At 46.0% G+C, this 20832-nt stretch overlaps 1 protein-coding gene across 1 annotated transcript in view; it reads right to left on the minus strand.

Annotated features, from left to right (window-relative positions):
• pard3ba (par-3 family cell polarity regulator beta a) overlaps nucleotides 1–20832 on the minus strand; it is a 168113-nt gene that overhangs the window by 78423 nt on the left and 68858 nt on the right. The window contains exons 14-17 of the mRNA XM_034101017.1: nucleotides 16123–16243; nucleotides 15235–15379; nucleotides 14530–14606; nucleotides 11993–12034 (exon numbers count right to left, since the gene is read on the minus strand). Of these exons, the coding sequence (XP_033956908.1) occupies nucleotides 11993–12034; nucleotides 14530–14606; nucleotides 15235–15379; nucleotides 16123–16243 (385 nt within the window). The remainder of the gene's footprint in view (nucleotides 1–11992; nucleotides 12035–14529; nucleotides 14607–15234; nucleotides 15380–16122; nucleotides 16244–20832) is intronic.

Consider the following 20832-nt stretch of genomic DNA (forward strand, 5'->3'; position numbering starts at 1 on the left):
GACTCCTCACAACAAACAGTGTGGAACCGCGGAACCGGCGAGCATTGAATGAATGAATGAATTAGTATGGATGAAGCCGAGAGCAGCTGGAGCAGCACTCGCTCAGAGTGAGACTCTACGGCAGGGGTGGGGAACCTCCGGCCTCCGGGCCGTATACGGCGTGTACGGCCCTCGAGGTAATTTATAAACACACGCAAAAAATAAAAAAATGAAAGAAATCTCGACCGCAAAAAAATTAAACAAGCGAGTGCCTGTTTTTCCTGGCCAAGGTCAGGGTCCTTGAACACAACACGAGCCTAACGTGTCATCACGTGCTATATGTCTCGACTGACAGGGGTGCAGTTCTGACGGAGAGCACCAGAACGCCACTCCAGCACTTCAGAAATTGCAGTTCCGATAAGTCCATACACATGCCGCAGTTTCTGCGTGTCTGTGTCTTTAGTTGAAAGCCCAGTGGCGATCTGCTCATCTGTCATACTGATCAGACAGTCAATAACTGTGTTGTTATCATTAGCATCTGGTTAGCTAGCTATGCTAACGAATATAAGAAGCTTTTTCTACAACCAATGAGGTAAAGGCACATCTTTATATGATCATTATAGTTATAAAAAAATAAGAGAAAACAGTAAACAGGTATAAAATACTATATGACAGTTATTAATAAAGAAGAATACAGTTTGAAAGGGGAGTGATTTGTCAAATATCCATAAATTAAAAGAAAATCTTCTTACAGTTGTGTTTGGGTGTTGAGAGATGTGTCCATAGATCTCCTAATGTTGCTCTCAAAGTGCACCAGATTGATGCTTTTAACTTCAACATTTAAAAAAAAATCTTCCCAGGGGAGCACGCCACACCCTGCACGTGCATGCATACGCGAGTCATGGTGAGATATCTGGATTAAGAGGTTGCTTTTTCTTTGCACAGAATGAAATGAATGGGCTGTGATTTTAGTTTGTTTAAGCAGAGGTCAATAACTTGTACGGCCCTCTGAGGATATTGTAAAAATTGAAATGGCCCTTGAGAGGAAAAAGGTTCCCCACCCCTGCTCTACGGCGTCGGCGTATGAGCATTTAAAAGAGTTTTACGTTAAAGTCAGTACTGACTCAGACGGAAAATATCAAACGTTTGCCTGTAAACTGTGTCCGCCCGGTTTGAAAAAGCAAGTCCGTACATCGTCGACAACAAACCTTAAACGGCACATTGAGAATAAGCACACGACTAGCCTTTCACGGTATGTGAGTGGCGAATAAAAAAGAGAGCCAAAACAGATCCACTACCACCCAAATCCCATTGACATCGTACAGGAGACAAATAATAGCTCGCAGCAACGTATTGAAAAAAGAACTATAAACTATAAATTAGTTCATTTTTGAAACCATGAACTTTAGTTCAACATTTTGAATTATGAACTATGAACTGAACTCGTTCATTTTAAAATGTGTGAACTGAACTAGTTCATGTAGAAAGTGAACTTTCCCAACACTGAGTGATTGTCATTTCTTAAGTCCTCCTTTGTAACTTTCCTTGACGTTTTCCAACGAAGTCAAGGAAACGTGGTTCGTAAAAGAGTTGGGACGCAGCCGAAAAGAGAAAAGGGAGCTCAGGGAGAGGGACTGAGTGTTGCAAAATGACAGCAGTAATCCATCAGAAATCAGGCTTTGCTTCTGCACAGCACCGCACACCACTGACTGCCTTTCAACCCGGCGCATCCTGCTGCGCCGCGATAGGACGAGAGCGGAACGGACGCCGCTAATTGGCTTGCATCCCTGTCGGATTTCCACATCCAGACAGAGGGAGCGAGAGTGGGGGAGAGGATATATATCATGTTGTATGAGGATTTGTAAACAGAGGATCAAAACACCCAGCTTTTCATGTCCTTTGAATTGTCGGAGGGGCGGTGCCGCGCTGGGAGCCGAGAGCGACAGCCGAACATTGATCCTGAGTGAGTGACAGACGGGACAGACGGGACCCAGGAGGCCTGGTGGGGCGGCGGAGCAGTGACACACGCAGGGACTGTTCACACACTCAAGATGCACAGAATAAACAACTGGATGTCACTTGGAAGCACTTGATAACAAGAGTCCTTCAAACACTAACCTCCTGATGTTGAAGCCATAATATGCATGATCCGGACACAAAAACAACCCTATACGCTAGAATGAATGCCACTGAAGGATGGTGGTTGAGAGCACGTTACTCTGAGATAATAATATCTTTGGCAGAGGTTTTATTGAAATGAGAGATGTGAATACCCTTGTTTGATAAAGACATGTGAAACCTCGGACCCTCTTTGTTCTGCGGGAGTGTGCGGACGTGAGAGTGCAGAGCCCCAGTGTTAGTCTTCAGTGGCACAAGCCCCCGAGGCTACGTTACAGGGCTTCACCGCTGACAAGACGGCAAGTCCCCCTCTCTGAGGAAGGTCTGAAGGGCACCGCCGCTTGTCCTCGGCTCCTTTGGAGAATCGGGGAACAGGGACTTTAAACGTTGGCGATGTGACGGAGAGGAGAACATCTCGCTGCACGTGCAGGGGAGAAACCGGCACCTCGTTAGGATTTCAATCATATCCACAAGATTTTCATCAGCCAAATGAACCTGGATGTAAAAAATTGTAAATCAATTAAAAACTTGACTGTATGTAAAAAAAAGACCAAATAAAAGGATCACAGATGGATTAGAAACACACAAATGTTTCCACAGTGAACGTGATCTCCAGAGGTCACCCCACACCCAGCTGTTTGCACTGCCGCCAAAATCCACTCGCTCTTCAAATACTGCCGCGGCTAAACTAAATATTTACGTCCGCTGAAAGGACGGGGCTGATTTCCAGCGTGTTGTTGTGCGAGCTGCCGCTGCACACACTTCCATTGCATCGAGGTCATATGTTTATCATGTGCCCTTTTGCTAATGCTGCCATTGGAGTGTGAAATAACATTTGAGAGCGGCAATTAGATTGAACCGCGCAATACTCCGTCTAATTAAGTCATACTTCAAGTTCAATAACGATCAAGCCGGCCAGATAAAGGCCAGGGAGAGAGAGGGGCGAGTGTGTGGAGCAACAATCTGCAAGCATTTTATACAAGACGGCTATTGTTCAGTCAGAGAAGCACTCAGACGCGGAGCTGGTGAGCAGTGGCTGCTGAGGAGCGCTTCCTGATGACTGTGCACGCGGGGAGAGGAGAAGGTGTGTGTTTACATGCATAGACCTGTTTTAAATAATAATATCCACAGCTCTCCTCGAACCAGGAGAAATGCTGCATATTCAGACGTGCTTTCGCGGCAGCATGTTCAACTTTTTGGATGTAAAAGCTTGTCACCGTGTGGCCAACTATCTCTCCTTCCATCACAATTGGGTTTACAGTGAGGTCATTTCTTAATTACCGCGCTGTTGCAAGGTGCTATGTATACACTGACTTGTTTGGTTTGTGGAGTATCGATGCAGAATGTTACCTTCTAACATATAAACACAATCGTCACACAGCTAGCCGTCCTCGGCTCGGCGGAAGAGAAGCAGCAGGAGCTCAATCTGTGGACTATTTACAACGTAGTACGTTGTATGGGGAAAACGGCGCTCACCTGTGTGTCCTTCACGCTGCCCTCCTCCTGCCTGTCCTCCTCTGCCCCACCTAACCATGTGAACATCTCTTCCATTTACCGCCCCTGGCCGATTGGATTCTTATCTGCCATCGGTAGGCCGACGCTCCGCCTGCGCTATCTCTCGCAGCAGCCTAATTGAATCTCAAGTGTTGGGAGTGCAGTGATACACTGACCACACCGTGTCACTGCCAACAGATAAGCCTGGCTGCCGGAGCATTGGACCCCCGCAATCACGATGGGGGACGCGTTGATAAAGCGGTGACAAGCTGCTCGGGTTGGTCCGGTGTCGCTGGGACTCTGCTTGGATCGAGAGATAATGGATACCCTCCATTACGGCGAAGGTTGTGTTCGTACCCAATAGTCCCAAATCCCATAATCCTCTTGGCTCGGTGGGTGATTTGTTTGAAACAGAACCAGGGGGAAAGTAGGGCAGCTTTTTTTCATCGATTATCTGTATAAAATGCACCGTTTACAGAGCACTCGTGGTATTCCTTGTATGACCTGAACCTGCAGATTGCTGGGTTTGAACACAAAAACAAAAGTAATCCCGCTTGTTGTCGATGCTCCAGGAGGACCTTGGTGTGTTTTGAGTTAGTGATGAAGACACGCCTCATTACCTGCTCCCGTTTGAGATCCCATTTTTCTTGTTTATTAGGGTGACCTTTTCAATTTAGAGAAATGGCGGGTGCCGTCATGGAGATGCTTAATTTATCACCGACTAAACAAAGCGTCACCTTGATGGAAGGAACTTTAAACTGGTAAGAACGTATGTAAAGATGTTCCTACCTTAGGAGGCCAAATCCTTTCTTTTTGGTCTTCTTCTCCGCATCATCCACAGACTCCTTCTTCGGTTTGCCTTTTTCTCCTTCTTCTTCCCCTTTAGTTTTCTTCGTCTTCTTTCCGTCGTCTACGTCCAGGCGAGTGGAGCTGCCGACGGGAGTTTCTTGACCGGAGCTCTGCTCTGAGCCGTCATCGTCTGAGGAAGTGTGCAGGGCAGAGATGGCAGTATGTGTGTGGCAGCATGCATGCACTGTGAGGAACTGGTCAGTAAGCTAGTTAGTCCTCTGTCCTCCCAGTGCAGGGAGGAGGCCAGAGGCAAAGCTCTACACCTGGAGCAGGCATCTATTTGCCACGTGGTTCTGTTTTATAGTTTGATGTTTCATCTAAAGTGTCAGAACAACCTGCTAAGGACAGATATGTACTTAATTGTCATTCCCCGCCAAATGTTGTCAAAGTCAGACTTGTGCACACATAGCATCATTTCCTCAGTGATCACACAGAAGTCGAACACACAGATATGTTTGACGTCTTTTGTGATTGCTGAGGCCTTACAAAAATGATGCTGCTGTATAATATTAAGTTCCAAAATTGCTGAGTGGATAGAATCATGTAGCATTTCATTAAGGCTAAGCACTGTCCCTTGGCAGGCCTCTGGCTCTTCTGAGCGCCAGTGTGTTAAAAAGCCTGAGGGATGTGCCTTGGCAGTTTAGGGTCTAATTAAAAAAGGGATACAAAGTCTAGGAAATAGTCTCAAACATTTCAAAGGAACACTCTCTAAAGTTGCGTCTGTTGTAAAGTCTACCATCCTCAGAGGGTTCCGTCGTAGGACTTGTCGATGGCGAAGCGAAAGCTCTGGTTGGCGGCCCGGCCCCGGACCATGTGGGGCGGCGGGCCGGTGGAAGGGCTGCTGGGCGTGGCTGCGGCTCTGCTCCCTCACCGCCGTCTGAAGGCTCTCCAGGGAGCTGGACTTCCAGAGGCCGAGGGTGGACCCAGCGCTGCTCCAGCTGGAGACTCTGAGACGCAGACAGAGGGACAAGAGAGGGCGGGGGGGCAGTGAGCGATGAGGTGGATGGATGTGAAAACAAGAAGAGAGGGAGAAGGGAGGGCAGAACAATATTGTGCCACTGATGCAAAGAGACAGTATGAGTTAGTGACTGGATAGCTCAGGCTTTTAGCTACGTTTCCCACACACACATTCATTAATATTTTTAATATCTTGCAGTCACCAGGCTTTCAAGATCACCTAAGTGCAACCTGATAGATATACCTTTTTGGAATGAGGCTTTAAAAGGTTCAAACTCAGAATATGAAGCTATAGCAGAAAGCAGAATGTGAGAGGATGGAAACAGGCTTGACAGAAAGAGTCCTATAGGAGCGACATAAAGGAGGGGGAGTGGCACAGGTGAACAGACAGGCTCCAGAAGAGAGGGGGAATACATTATCTGCCACCATACAGAACTCAGGAACGGCCTCCCAAATCGGGAGGGCAAGAACGGGGAGACGGAGGGAGAAGAAAAGTGTTGAAAAGCACCGCTGACTCAGCAGGGGGTCGGAGAGGAGGGAAGATTTGAGGAAAATGCAGAGCTGTAGAAAGACTGAGACGATGAGAGAAAGCAGTGGATGTCGTGCGAGGTGTGGAGGAGCGGGTGACCAAGAGATGTGGATGAAAACCCAGAACAAACCATGGTACAAAGAAACGGTGACTTTTCAGATCAGTTACAGACAAGTTTTTTTTTTGTCCAGAACTTTCCTGCCGGGATGACTTTCTCGCATCACGGCGCTCGCTGATCTTAAGACATCATTTTAACGGCTTCAAAGCTCGGAAGTGGAGCAGGAAAAAAGGGGGAAGTGAAAGTGAAGCGGCAAAAGAGGAAGGGGGCAGAGTAAGTCGGCTGCCTTTTAAGTCCTAAATTGACTTTCTGAGAGGAAGTGGGATTATAGGGCAATAAGGGGTTATAAATAGAGAGGGGGGGGCGCTCAGGAATAAAACGCTCCAATTTGAGAGAGGCAGGATTTGTGTCACAAATGTAATTACGGCTGTCCGGCTCGCAGCCTGATAGAATTAAGCTCCTTGCCAGCGCACCTGCTGCACTATACACAGAGAAGCTGTGTGTGTCTGAGAGCGTGGGCACGTGTGTGTGTGTGTGTGTGTGTGTGTGTGTTGAGCATTTTTGGTCCGATGAAAAAAAAAAAAGTCATGATACTGCCTGTGATGAGATAGTGGTGTTGTCCTTGACGATGATGAACAGGAAGTAATATGATCACTTTTGCTAGTTTGAGTGTGTGAGGCTTCGGGTGCCCTCTCTCTCCATGCATGTCAGGGCGGTGGAGGCTGGAGGTACATGAATAATGAGGGTGAGGACGGATGAGCGGGGGGAAGGGTGGCTATCATCGCCAGCTCGATCCAACGGAGGGTGAAATCAGCGTTTATCACATATCGGCGCCCCACTGTGCCAGCAGATGCTCTCGTGGATCCGTTCGCATCACGTCCGCCTGATTGCCACTGATTCAAGCTGGTGCACATCTTTGACAAACAGCCTAACAGCCAAACGGGGCGATGCCCTTCACAGCTGTAATGCTCCTCCTCCCTCCTCACTTTGCTTGGTGATCAAAGTCCGAGGACTCATTCTGGGCGTCACGATTTTCAGAAGGACAAGGCTCGAGTGGTGATGGAAAATATCTGATACAAAGCTCATGCCTGTGTTAATATAAACTCCTTTGGGGTTTTAGCAGACATTTAAACACAGTCCAGGACAGGGGAAAACTAAAGCAGAATAGGGCCTCTTTAAAAAGGAAAACATCAAACGGTAATCTACAGTATGAACATTTTTGCTACTATAAAACAATACTTTTTAACTTTTGATAGATGTGTGGCTTCCGTGAAATCTGTAGTAAGACTTCCTTAATGCTGAAAATGTTTTTCTGAAAACAACGAACCTGCCAATTACCGCTTTAAATGGCGTTTGCATTTCACACTAAACACCCACTCAGAAGCCCACCCATGCTGACGTACTGTAGCCGTGTGCACAGCAATGGGCACATGCCAACATCCAGCTGCACACACCTCTCAGCTGAGCAGTGAAGTGTTTGCCTGGAATGTAGCCTTGGGCTCCTGCTGTGCCGACAGCGCTGCAGGATGAACGCCGCTCTATTTTCTATTCTTTAAGGTGTCGCCTTAAAAGTGAGAGTGAGACACAGCTGTAACCTGTTAGGGGCAAACAACTCTCATATTGCTTCATGGGGTAGAAATCAATAATGATATTCTGTGTGAATAGTTTCTCACCACTTCCGCCGCACACAACGTCAATTATCTCAACACACACACACACACACACACACACACACACACACACACACACACACACACACACACACCACACACACACACACCACACACACACACACACACACACACACCACACACACACACACACACACACACACACACACACACACACACACACACACACACACACACAGCACTGAAGGGCTGCAGGGCTTTTTCATTATACTTTTAAATAGTTGTTTTTTCTATAAAATATGAATAACGCTAATTCTTGAATGTCTTGTCCATGACTCAAAAAAAAACTACCAAATATTCTCATTTAAGAGTCTAGAATCAGAGTAATTTGACTTGCACAAAAAACGAATATAAATGTTATGGGGACTTCTTTTTAGAAACTAAATCAATTCTACTGCATGTCTAATATCCAATCAACTCGTCTTATTTTCTTAATTAGAATGGTCATTGTTGCAGCAGTCAAATAACACACACACCCCAATTTAAGTCCTGTGCACACAGTGTCTCAGCGGGTTCTTAACACTCGCCCATCAACTGGACTACAATGTGCTCCACAGCGAGCAGCGCCCGAGCACACTGGCTGAAAGGTTGCCACGGTTACACAGTTACAAGAAAGTGGCCCTCCAGCAACACGCTGGAGGAGGGGGGGGTGGTGGTGGTGGTGCAGAGGTGACGGTGAGTTGCCAAGGAGACACTTTAGCCAACAGTAACACACACACACGGGGTTGGGTCCACACACACACACACACTTTCCCATCTTGTACATCCAATCTCAGGACAGGCAAATAAAACATTGTGTAAAACAGGCACCGACATGCACCCTTCTATAAAAACCCATGTCACACACACACCACACACACACACACACACACACACACACACACACACACACACACACACACACACCACACACACACACACACCACACACACACACACACCACACACACACACACACACACACACACACACACACACACACACACACACACACACACCACACACACACACACACACACACACACACACCCCACACACACACACACACACATAATCTAATCCAACAGAAGCGTTAAACACACGGTTCCAAGACGAGAACGGCCCCTTCCTCTGTGACACCGTTTCCATAAAAGCTCAAGAGGAGCCTTTCACATGTTGAATTACAATAGCCATTAACAAATCTTTATGAATGGATTTCAGTCCTTTTTTAACTACACGGAGAAAAGCACAAAGCGCATAAAGGTCTCTCGTGGGGCCGACCCTCTTGGCTTCACCTTAGATTAAATGTACTGAAGATTTACTGCAGCCAACCTCTGATGACATATTTGACGTCTGCGGAGTAAAACGCACAAGTGGCATGAGGAGGCATTATTCATGTTTTCAAACGGTTTCTATGAAGTACTTTAAAAAGGGTGAAAGTCCTTAGAAATAGGAATAATGTAGACTATTGTCAGTTTCTTCCTCCTTTAAACAGTTAATAATGTTTCGTCGGTGGAAAACAGAACGCCATTACTGCTTCAAATGTTTTCCCGTCATACTGACAAACTTCACTCCAAACTAAATCACTTCCGACCACTGGTTATCCGGTCAAAGCAAATCCAATTCATGTTATAGCCAATCAAAACTCCACTCCAATTAAAAGGGCTGTCCGATCATTAGGCATCCCTGCGTCTCTGTCTGACTGCACTCAGCTGCATCAGAGGCGCGGCTCTGCCAGTAATTGGGTTTAGCTGTTAGGATGTATGAGAGACGGGGGACATATGGGCCGTACGTATCCCGCCTGCGAGTAGACGAATGGCTTTAATAACTGGAGGGGACTTAAAAGGCCATTTCATAATTACTGCTTACCTCTGCTGGATCACCGCGGCGCAGGGGGCTGGCAGGGTATGGATGAGGGCTGGAGCGCGCTGTGTGGAGCGGGACATGTGCCATTTGTACTGTAAACGTGCGGCGGTGGGCATTCGGGGGGAACTGCTGAGTCTAACATTGAAAACACCTGGTCCAAAACTGACTTTTGGATCCCTTACTTGCACCAAATATGCAGAATTTTAGACTATATTATAAATAATAGAGTCATGGGCAATTAGACAGGATCCAAAAAAGTAGTAGCCTCGAACACACCCAAACTCGGAGAGAACAGGCAGCAGCAGGTTAATGAGCAGCTCCAGTCAGAGGCAGCCTGCGTCACTTCCATAACTTCCCACACTGCACCTTGTTGCCTCGAGGTCTCAGGTGACGATGTGAAAAAAGCAGACTTGGCTCAGAAAGGGGAAGGCAAGCTAAGGAGGCAGAGTTACACGGCACTCAAATAAAGCGTGTGAAAACAAAACCGAGGCTTCAGAGCTGGCGGGGAGCCGGCTGGTTCTCGAGTCTCCGTGTGCAGGGAGAGAAACAACGGGAAACACACATTTGCATTTGAACCCTCGGCACTAGCCTAATGCCTATGTGTGCGTAACGTGTGTGTGTGTGTGTGTGTGTGTCAGGTGTGTTGTAAGAGGGCACGAGCTAGCAGGGGAGTTGTTCGACTCTAAGGGAGAAAGATGAGGGGATGAATGAAGGCATATCCGTCCATTACTCCTCTGGTGATCTCACACACGTTCACAAAATACACTAAAAGGGGTTTTTCTCTCGTCGAGGAAACACCCGAGACGGGAGCATGCTCAGCTTAATCACATGAGGCTGGAGCAGCAGCGGAGGATTGAAAGAGAGAATAACAAAAAGGATGAGAGAGGAATTAGAGGAAACTAAAAAAGGGGATGAGCCTGGCGACAAAGAGAAGGAGATGGAGAGAATAATGAAGACTAGAAGCGACCAGGAAGATGAAAGGCAAGGGAAATTGACAATGGAGACTCCTCAGACGGGAGAATCAGGGGAAGAGAGCGGGGCAGCGAGTGATGGAGCTGGAGGGAAGTGGAGCGCCCGTCGCAGCCAGAGAGAAAAAGGGTTTTAGCCAGATTAAAGAAGCCAGGCAGGCCTCTTAAGACCATCCGTCTAATGAAATATGTCAAAGCCCATAAAGAAACACTGAGGCCATTTAGGGAGGAGGGTGGGGCGAATGCACGGCGTCAGCAAAAATGAAAACCACGCAAAAGCCCCGTCGATACACATTAGCCAAGACGTCAAAGGGGGAGATGAAAAAGAAAAAGGAACACTGCGGCGGTGGAACGGGGATGGATTTATATATCATAAGGGCGCTGATCAGAAATGCCAGTAAAATCATGGCAAGGAGGGAGGAGGGGAGGGGGGATCTGAGGTCACCAACAGTGCTCAGGTTATTTGTATTCCGCAGGCAACAGGCTTAGTTGGCTTGTTGCAGGTGGATTCAAGAGATCGGTGTACGTGAGTGTGTGTGTGTGTGTGTGTGTGTGTGTGTGTGTGCGCCTGTCTTCCAGCATCAGGACTGAAATGCTAGTCATGATTCCCCTCCTCTTATATAAGCCTCGTCGCAGTGTCTATATACAGCGCCCTGCTCTAAACGAGACGCTGCTGAACTCCACAATTAAAATCTTCTGCAGCCCGACTGAGCATGCTCGCTCGCTCTCTCCAGCAACACTCAGATGTGTAATCATGCCCAGGACAATCCCACTGTGCTGGTCACTGAGGAAGGATGCACCACTTCTATGTGACTCAGTGGGAAGTCATGGTGGCCTTATCTGCTCCTATCACTATCACAATATGCATGCAATATGGATTTAGGGCTTTTGCTAAGACATGTTTGGGGTTTATTTATATTGTATGGAACACATAGTCTTTTGAACAATGTAAAGACATAACAAGTCGATAGATAAAGAGTAAAACAACATGTTGTGACTTTGCTACAGTCTTTTCGCTGTAGCAAAGTAGTAATGAGACGGATATGTAATATTGCCTTCAGATTTGCTCCAACTCCTTTAGTCAGAAATATAAAGTGCTTCCATTCTGGGGAGTGAATCGTATCCTTTGAACCACTACTGTGAAATGCCACCGTAAAAGCAAACCCACTTTATATTGTACCTTTAACTAGACTCGTCTCATATAAAACAAGAAAGGGAATTAAGCGTGACTGGAGCAGATTGTGATGCTATAGACGGCGGCTGTCAGCTGGGCGAGGATTGAGCGCTGTGGGCCGGCTGACCTGGGCGGCTATAAAGCAGCGAGAGCTCCGACACTAAGTGCTTCACAACTCAACTCTGTCAGCCGGGTACAGAGGGAGAGGGGGCAACATGGGAGAAAGGAGATGCATAAGAATAGAGGAGGAGAAAATGGAGACTTATTTAAGTTTGTAAGAAAAAGAGATTGGAGCAAAAGAGATATGCATGTTTTAAAATAAAACACGTACCGTTCCTCTGCCTCATTGATCCCATGTTGCTCTCATCCGCCACTGAAAACAGACAACAGCACAGTTAATAACCCATAACATCTACACGTACTTTCATACGGAGCAGCTTTGTGTTCTGTGTAGAAGACGGAGGAGGACGAGTCAAAATGAGACGGACTGAGAAAGGAAATTAAACCAGAAGAAAACCACAAGAAAGAGTGATGATATTGAGAAAATGAGAACAGATAGAGGTGAGGGAATGAGAGAAATAATATAGCGGGGGGGGGGGACAAGAAGAAACCCCCACCTCCACCTAATCTGACTAAACAGGACTGGCTCGCGCCGCCACAGGCTGGGATACAACAATAGCTTTTCATTACGCTGCTTTTTCTCTTAAAGAATCCTTTCCGTTTTTTACGAGGTCAATTTCCCCCGGCGGGATGGAGAGACATGAGAGGAAGGGAGGGACGGAGGAGTGCGAGGAAACAAAGTCAAGCAGCAAGGAGTGATGGATGGAGGCGATAAGGGGTCCGCACATCACCAGAGCTGGCTAAATAAAGTCCTGCACGGAAACATCTGTAGCGACCGAGACAAAGAAATACTGTTCCTGTGCACGCGAGCAAGATCAATTGGAAAAAGCCCGATAATGAAAAGCTAACTTTCCTGTCGAGGAAGGATAGGAGCTTCGTGTCAAAATGTCGAAACCTTATAGTGTTATATATATGCACAACGCCTGATAACTGTATCCTGGAAGTGAATTCAATGGAAGTCTTAATGCTTCGGAGGCTGGTGGGCTATCAGGGATAAACTCCATTTGCTCTTTTATGGATCCATACCGTCCCTCTATTACACAAACAATAACCTGTCACACTGCTGGGGAGATAGTTGTTTACTATGCGCCATATTGGAGCATCGTGGGCTGCCAGTTAATAAATAAAAAGCATTAAGAGATGCAGACTTCTCGACTCGCTTTATCAATCCAATTTGGTTTGTGTTAAAAGCCCTTTATGTTCCTTTTCGGGTTTGTATTTTGTTCATCTACTGTGACGTGTTTACATGCTTTAATGTTCAAAAAGATCCCTATCCTAAAAGCTCAGATGTTCCAATGCACTTTGAGCGTCTTAAAGCCAATATAGGCCGAGCATTTCCCATCACAGACCGTAGCTTTGTCGTCTAATAAATGCATTAGTTCCCATTGTTGCAAGTCAAAAGTAAGAGAGCAGAAACATGTCTTCCTTTTGCTTCCAGGCTCCGGTGGCTTAGCTGTAGAATCAGTGACTCGACTGTTCACCTCTGCATCAGCAGGCGGTGTTTCTGTGTGCGAGTGGAAGCCCTGAGTCAACAGACTATTTGCTAAGGCATCCAGGGTTAATAAAGGAAGCTCACCTCGTTCTGTCAAGTGGCGTTTAATAAAGGCTAACCTGCTCTGCGGCTAAAGCTCAGATACACGCAGGCGTGAAGACTGACGTGTGGGAAACCCTCCAGAGGAAGGAGAAGAAAAAGCTCTTTAAATATAAAACGTGTAGACAGGGTCAGCATCTCAGGGCTCCTATGTGATCCTGTCATCTTTACACACACACACACACACTGCTTACTAGCCATGTACTTTAGACAGGGAAGAGAGGGATAGAAGCAGGGCGATAACACAGAAACAGATTGAAATGGAGGACGGCCAGAGATGGAGATAGAAGCCAGAGAGGGGAGGCAGATAGGGCTGCTTATTGGAATGGCTCCTCAGTGGGATGGAGGGAGTGTGTGTGTGCGCGTGTGTGTGTGTGTGTGCGTGCGTGCGTGCGTGCGTGCGTGCGTGCGTGCGTGCGTGCGTGCGTGCGTGTGTGTGTGTGTGTGCAGACCACCCTTGTCCATAATGAAAGCCAATCAGCTTGGGTGGCAGAGGCGTGTGCTGCAGGAAGAAAGCCAATCCACTGAACCTAATGAACCGCGATTGGAAATCAGGGAGGCAGAGAAGCAGAAGAAGAAGAAGAAGAAGAAGAAGAAGAAGAAGAAGAAGCAGAAGAAGAAGAAGAAGAAGAAGAAGAAGAAGAAGAAGAAGAAGAAAGTGCTGTAGGAGATAAACAAAAAATATCCTGATAACAAGAAGGACATCAGAAAGTAAGAGATGGAAAAAGATTGTGGGGAAAAAGAGGGGGGTACGGGGGTCAGCTCGGGTTAATACGAGGAAATAAGCCCCATCGTTCTCGCCTTCCACTCACACGGTGAGATTGCGTCTTGTTCACACACAAACACACACCAGACGGCGTGTCCTTGCAGCTCGTTGGAAAGCCCCCGGGTTTATGAGTTCAGGAGGTCGAGCCCCTCAGGCCGCAGATAATAGGGGAGGGGGTTACGTATCACAACAAAGAGATGTAGTGATAAGAGCATGTGATAGTGTTGTGGTTGTTTGTGGAGACTTACTCCTTGATTGGACTCGTATGCTTTGGTTGGGTTTGTGTTTTCGCTTCGGAAAATGCTTTCAAGCCGGCGAACAAGAGCTCCTTTCATCGATGAAGAGCTTTGTGTGTGCGTGTGTGTGTGTGTGCGTGTGTGTGTATACTGACCCATGTCCATGCTCTTGGATGCTCTGTTGCGAGGTCTGTTGTCGTCTGCGTTCTTGTGACGTTCCTTCTGAAACTCGCTGCAAAACAACGGCGACTTCATTTTGTATCAATATTTGTATTAAGTGTTTCTACTGTAATGCTCAAAAAGCTCTTTATTTCTCTCATACCGCTTGTGCTGCGGTGTGTGGGAGAGACACTTTGGGATGGCAGCCTTTGCAGACCATTTACAGTACATGCACAACTACCTATTTAACACACTAAAGGAAAGGGAACAAGCATCAAGGGAACAAGGTCTCTTTAAATCAGTGCAGCAGGCGTGCAAAAGCATTTTAGTGACTTGCAGTAAAAGTAATTTAAAGCCCACACAAACAGATCCTCAATGTCCTCGTCTCCAGATGGCACGCTTCAGTAAAACAATAGCATCTCTATTGAACACAGCAAAGCAAGTTACTCACCACAGCACACACATTCAAAAGCCCTTACTTCCATGTATCATAGCTCCTTCCAAGCCTCTTACAGAGTGTACTCCTTTGTGCCATCACTATAATTAAGTATGCATAATGCAAATAGGCTATTGCAATTAGCCTGTATGGCCTAAATAATGCATGTGATATTGAGTGTAATGGCACCGCGGCACATAATAAGAGTGCCGTTAGAATGTAATAACTGTAGTGCAACGCGCTGACGGTGCGGTGCGTGAGGTACCTGTGGCGGGCGGGAGTGTGGGTCGAGTCTCTGTTCATTTCCTCCACAGAGCCGGGGGAGGGGGGCGGGGGGAAGCCGTCGTTGTAGTAGTCCTCGTCGCCGTAGTGACCGTAGCTGCCGTTTGTGGTCGCAGCGGGAAACGAAGCTGAGGAGGAACAAGAAACCGCTTGAACTCCAAACTTGGAATAGGTGTTTCCGTGACGCGCCTAATGTGTGTGTAAGGGTTCCACATATTGTGCGTCACCCGTTTGAATTAGGTGTGGAGAGATATTTAAATATTGACAGTATGAAAATCAGTGTGTTGAGGATCAATACAGAGCACAGCATTTCCAAACAGGTGCCACCATCCCCCCACTGTAAATACTTTGCTATCCCCTCCTGTATAGAAAGACTGTAGGGCCAGTCTGATGGAGAGCAGCCTCAGCTAGATGCATCCCATCAGCCCAGAGGGTGAGGAAAGGAGATGAGATAAAGAATGCATTTAAAACTGTTTGTTAGTCTCTCCCTTAACACGACATGCTGCACAATACTCTGAATGCAAATACGGCCCACTTAGAAGCCGTTTCATCAGCTTAGTGATTCCAAGGTCAGATATTTTGCACATGAAAAGCGAGCGCCGCGTTCGGAGAGAAGAGGAGAAACACAGGTAATGACTTCCCTTTCTCCCGCTGTGAATATGCAGCGAGGAAACGGATATAAGGGGAGCCTGGGAGTGTTTTGTAAAGAAGCAATGTCAGGAGCGTTGGCTGGGTGTCACACACTCACACACACACAGGCTGACAAACAGTGTGTGTACAGGCTCAGAGGCAGATAACGTGCGTACACAAACACTCGCAGCCTCATGTTGACTATCTGACAGCTCAGATGGACAAACATTGTGTGGCTCACCACTTCCAGAGTTGACGTAGTTGTTGTTGTTTGCCATCGTCGGATTGAGTCCCCCGTTCATGGCGGGCTCCGCGTTGGGGACTCGAGAGGGCCCCTGGTACGCACTGTGGCCCCAGGAGTCCTGTGGACGAGGAAGAGCAATGATGAGAATGTCCCAAATTAAAGCCAAAGTTGTCATGAAAAGTTGATGATGTTGCCTCTATTTTAATACCCAGCAGAATGTCTTTTTTATTCCTTTTGTTCATCTCATTCCAGACAATGTTCTGCAGACATACATGCTATTTAATTCTAAGCAACAAGGCGCGAGGACGATAGGGAAACATTTGAAATAGTAAATGGTTCATTACATGATCATAATAAACCGGCTCGCCCACCTAGATTTAAGATTAAAGGCTGTGAATATATATGGAGAACATTATTGCGGATGCTCTTCTGTTCACACTAAGCAAAGTGAAGATAGGGTAAACATTTAATTGGATGACGTATAACCTGTTTTATGTATTTGTATTGTTCGGTTATATGTGTGTATGTACAGCTGTGAGGGTTAGGTTTGAACAGGTAGATACATTTTGGACTAAAGCGTGTTGCATTGTCTCGAGAAAGAGACTTTGTAGTTCATACACCTACTATGCCAGAAAGGAGGATTGTACATATATTATGTAGTAGGTACATCTCGCAACCAATCAATTCTGAGCCACCTCAGACGGTGATGTGGGAGCTTTGAGGAAACAGATTTAGAACAATCCTCTGGGGGGTGGGACATGAGGAAAATATCACAAAGTAGAGAGTTGATCACAAGTGAAGGAAGACATGTGTCATCCATTCAAACAAAAGACGTTTCCTTAATGTGTAAAGGCAGAGAGACGTTGTCATGGATTACATATCCACACACAGCACTGTGCCTGAGTTTATTTTTTTGATAGGGTTGGCAAGAGGAAGTGAACTTTGCACATGCTGTGTCTTACAAAACATTTGAGATACAATAAGTGTGGAGTATAGACAATTATAAGAAAAGAAAGGCTTTAGTAAATATATCCAGACTTCCTTTAGCTAAAGGCGAATAAGATTTAAGACTTTTTAAGACTTAAAGGTGGGGTAGGTAAGTTTGAGAAACCGACTCGAGATCGCTAGAATTTGAAAATACACAACCGGAGAAAATCTGCCACTTCCTTATAGAGCCCCTCCTCCAACACACACGAACGCACACATGACCAATGAGGGCACGAGATAAGTTTGTGCCCCGATGGAAGGCTGACAGGCAGGTAGGCCATCCAATCCGGGCCGGCTAAACGGATTGGTTGTACTTTTTACAGTATTACGGCTTCCACAGATGACATTTTTCTATGGATTTTTTGTCAAAGCACTTAAGATATTCATTGCTATCGGGATGTTAAGAGCATTCCATGGAATATAACAAAAAGGGTATCTCGAGCCGGTTTCTGAAACTTACCTACCCCACCTTTAAGTGCTTTGACAAAAAATCCATAAAAAAATGTCATCTGTGGAAGCCGTAATACTGTAAAAAGTACAACCAATCCGTTTAGCCGGCCCGGATTGGATGGCCTACCTGCCTGTCAGCCTTCCATCGGGGCACAAACTTATCTCGTGCCCTCATTGGTCATGTGCGCGTTCCTGTGTGTTGGAGGAGGGGCTCTATAAGGAAGTGGCAGATTTTCTCCGGTTGTGTATTTTCAAATTCTAGCGATCTTGAGCCGGTTTCTCAAATGTACCTACCCCACCTTTAAATGGCACTGGGAATGACATTTCGTACCAACCTAACAATAACCTAGATTGAAGGTGTAAAAACAAGTCAATCATTGTGAGTTTATTGTAACATAACATGCGACAAAATACCAGTGTTTTTAGGTCTGCTATCCTGATCTGCACGACATCTATTTTATTATATTATTCAAGAACATTAGCTAATTAATTTATAAAAAAAACAGATTTGACCAATTACTTATTTTTTAATTGCAATGTCAGAAAAAAACAGCTCAAAACCCTACTTCCATACTTTTTAAACTACCGTACTTTTCGGACTATAAAGCGCACCTGCATATGAGCCGCAGCAGCTAAATTGTCCGTCTGTCTTGCTCTCGTTCTGTCTCTCGGTTCCACTTTTACTTTGGCGCGCTACCTGTCTCACTCTTTTCCGGCCTCCAGCTTTTCCTGCTGGAGCCCGCCGCTTAGAGGTGGCGGGCGCGGACCGGTCCTAGAGCCCATAGAGTTAAAGGTGGTTAATTTTACCTGTAAAATCCATAGATCTAGGAGGTTCCCTAGTGGCCGTTAGCTGTACAAAGAAAATGGGGAAAAAAGTCGCAGCTTAAAGTACGGTAGTAATTTATTTATTTTATACCAATTAAGGTTTTATTTTTAGATCTATGAATCTAAAGACTGTTGTAAGGGTCCGCGGGGACCCTGTATATATTTGTATACAGTATTTCTGTTGCCTCAGGCACAAAACTGACTTCAAAACTGTAAGTGCAAAAACACGGCCATTCTCTTCATGTGCTCGATTGGAAACGCAGTAATTAAGACAACCCTGAGACAGGCATGTTATCGACAGCACTACAAAGGACCCCCCAATGCCCCCACCCTCCAACATATAGAGATAGGGACTTGAATAACTGGTGGAGGATGAAAGAAGCCTGCTCTGGTCAAAGAGATGGGATCTACAGCTGTCTCACACTCACCTATACATTCAAAGAGAAATAATCCATAGAATAACGAAAGGTGTAGCGAGATATATCTCCGTCGTATCAAAGCGTCGGGGGGGGGGGTGTACGCACAGTGTCCCTGGGGTATCATTAGCTACCATACGTGTTAATATATCACCACATCTGAGCTGTCAATCACTTTGAGCTCATATATGTGTCTACACAATTCTGACAGCTTTTCTACATGAGACATAAATCACATCGTCTCCATCTCCGCCCGTCCGTCTCCCCCCGCTGAGACGCCCCAGGCTTTTGAAAGCCAGACAGGCAGTCAGATATCTTAATCCCACAACAATAAGTAAACAGTGGGGGGGGGGGGGGGGGGGGGGGCATCTATGCAGTCGGCCCCAACCTACAGCTGCATACAATAGACTTCTGAGAGGCTTAGCCCCTGCCTCCACCCTACTGTGTCCCCCACCCCACCCCACCCCACCCATAGTACACTCAGGATGGAAAACTAAGAAAAGGGGAAAGAAATTAAACAAACACAAATTATTTTCTCACAGGTACTTCGAACTGCACTTACCTGAATGACAGATGCTAAATTAAGTTGACATCACTGAATGTGATTAAATAATAGTGTCAGTTAAGCGTTTCAATAATGTTTTATAAGAGGTCTTATTGTGGCTTTGAAAATAACCTTTCAGTGTGATCTCTTTTGCCGTCCATTGTAATATTTACCGGAAATGAATACTACTCAAAATAGAGTCTCCTTACAAGTAAATCGACATTTTTTTTGTATTTGTGCTATTAAAAGCAACATGTACCCTGCTGTTGAAAATGTCAGGGACCCAAATCATCCAAAATAAGTTAAAATGTGACTAACAGAGAACTTATCTTTGTCTATTTCATGCAGCAATAAAACCTTGTGAGTGTTTTTGTGTTATTCTAATTAGGATTTAGGGTCGTATCCTTAATGGAAATCTAACTCTAGACACTGGAGATGGGGGGACGGGACGCTGAGGGGCTGTGCTTTAGGGAGCGCTTGTTTTATCACGCTGCCTCACCCTGCCACCAGACAGGCTGGGTAGGGACGAGGCTCTTCAGATATACAGTGAACCTTGAACTGGCTTTGATAGCATTCATCTGCAGGCTTGGATAACTTAAACACACACACACTGATGGGAGTGTGGCGTGGAGGAGATGGAACCGCCACAATGGGCAGGTCAATGGCACTAACCCTCCCGTTAATACTCCCTCTCTCACTCCGCATCTGCTTTAACTGCTGCGACACATCTTTAAGCGCGTCTGAAACAATCAGTCACGGTTCAACGTGGAGCTACAAAGACAGAAAACGGCGATTTTTCACCATCCGTCATAATTCAGATCGGCCATTTGTGCTGCTTTTTGAGCATCACTTTAACCTCTTGTGCGACGTTGGGATTTTAAAGAGCCTGTGACACCATCCCAACAACTGTTGTGCAATGAAATATTGGGCTACTAGTAATCTCGAACCGTCAGTTTAAAAAAGAAAAAGCGATACCGTTTCGTTAAATATCAATAATTTCGAACATCGCGGGGAAATTCCTTCACTCATTTTGAAGTTTTGGGGGAAGCCGGAAGTGACGTCAATGCGGGAACGCTTCGAGAGCCAAACACGGACAAAGTGTGTTGTGTCATGCGTAGAAATGGTGAATTACTGAGTTTAGGCACGTTAATAACGTTTTAATGAAGTTGACTACAGTATATTCATATTTGTCAGTGCTTTCATGTCAATTCGGCGACATAAACATAAATGATCGTGGTGAAGATGATGATTACATTAGGATTACAAATCGGGAGTGAGAGCTGCTGAATTTCCTCCCGTCGGATGTGATATAAAAACAAATCGATTATTTTTGTGGTTATAAACTCAAGTGGATGAAACTACATGTATTAGTGCTTTCATGTCAATTCGGCGAACATATTATACATTAAATGATGAGTGAGGATGATGATTAAAAATCGTTTGTTTGAGCCGGTCTGCATTTCCTGATGAGAAAACAAACCGATG

The sequence above is a fragment of the Pseudochaenichthys georgianus genome, chromosome 2 (assembly GCF_902827115.2).
Source record: "Pseudochaenichthys georgianus chromosome 2, fPseGeo1.2, whole genome shotgun sequence".
In the NCBI taxonomy this organism is placed as follows: Eukaryota; Metazoa; Chordata; class Actinopteri; order Perciformes; family Channichthyidae; genus Pseudochaenichthys; species Pseudochaenichthys georgianus.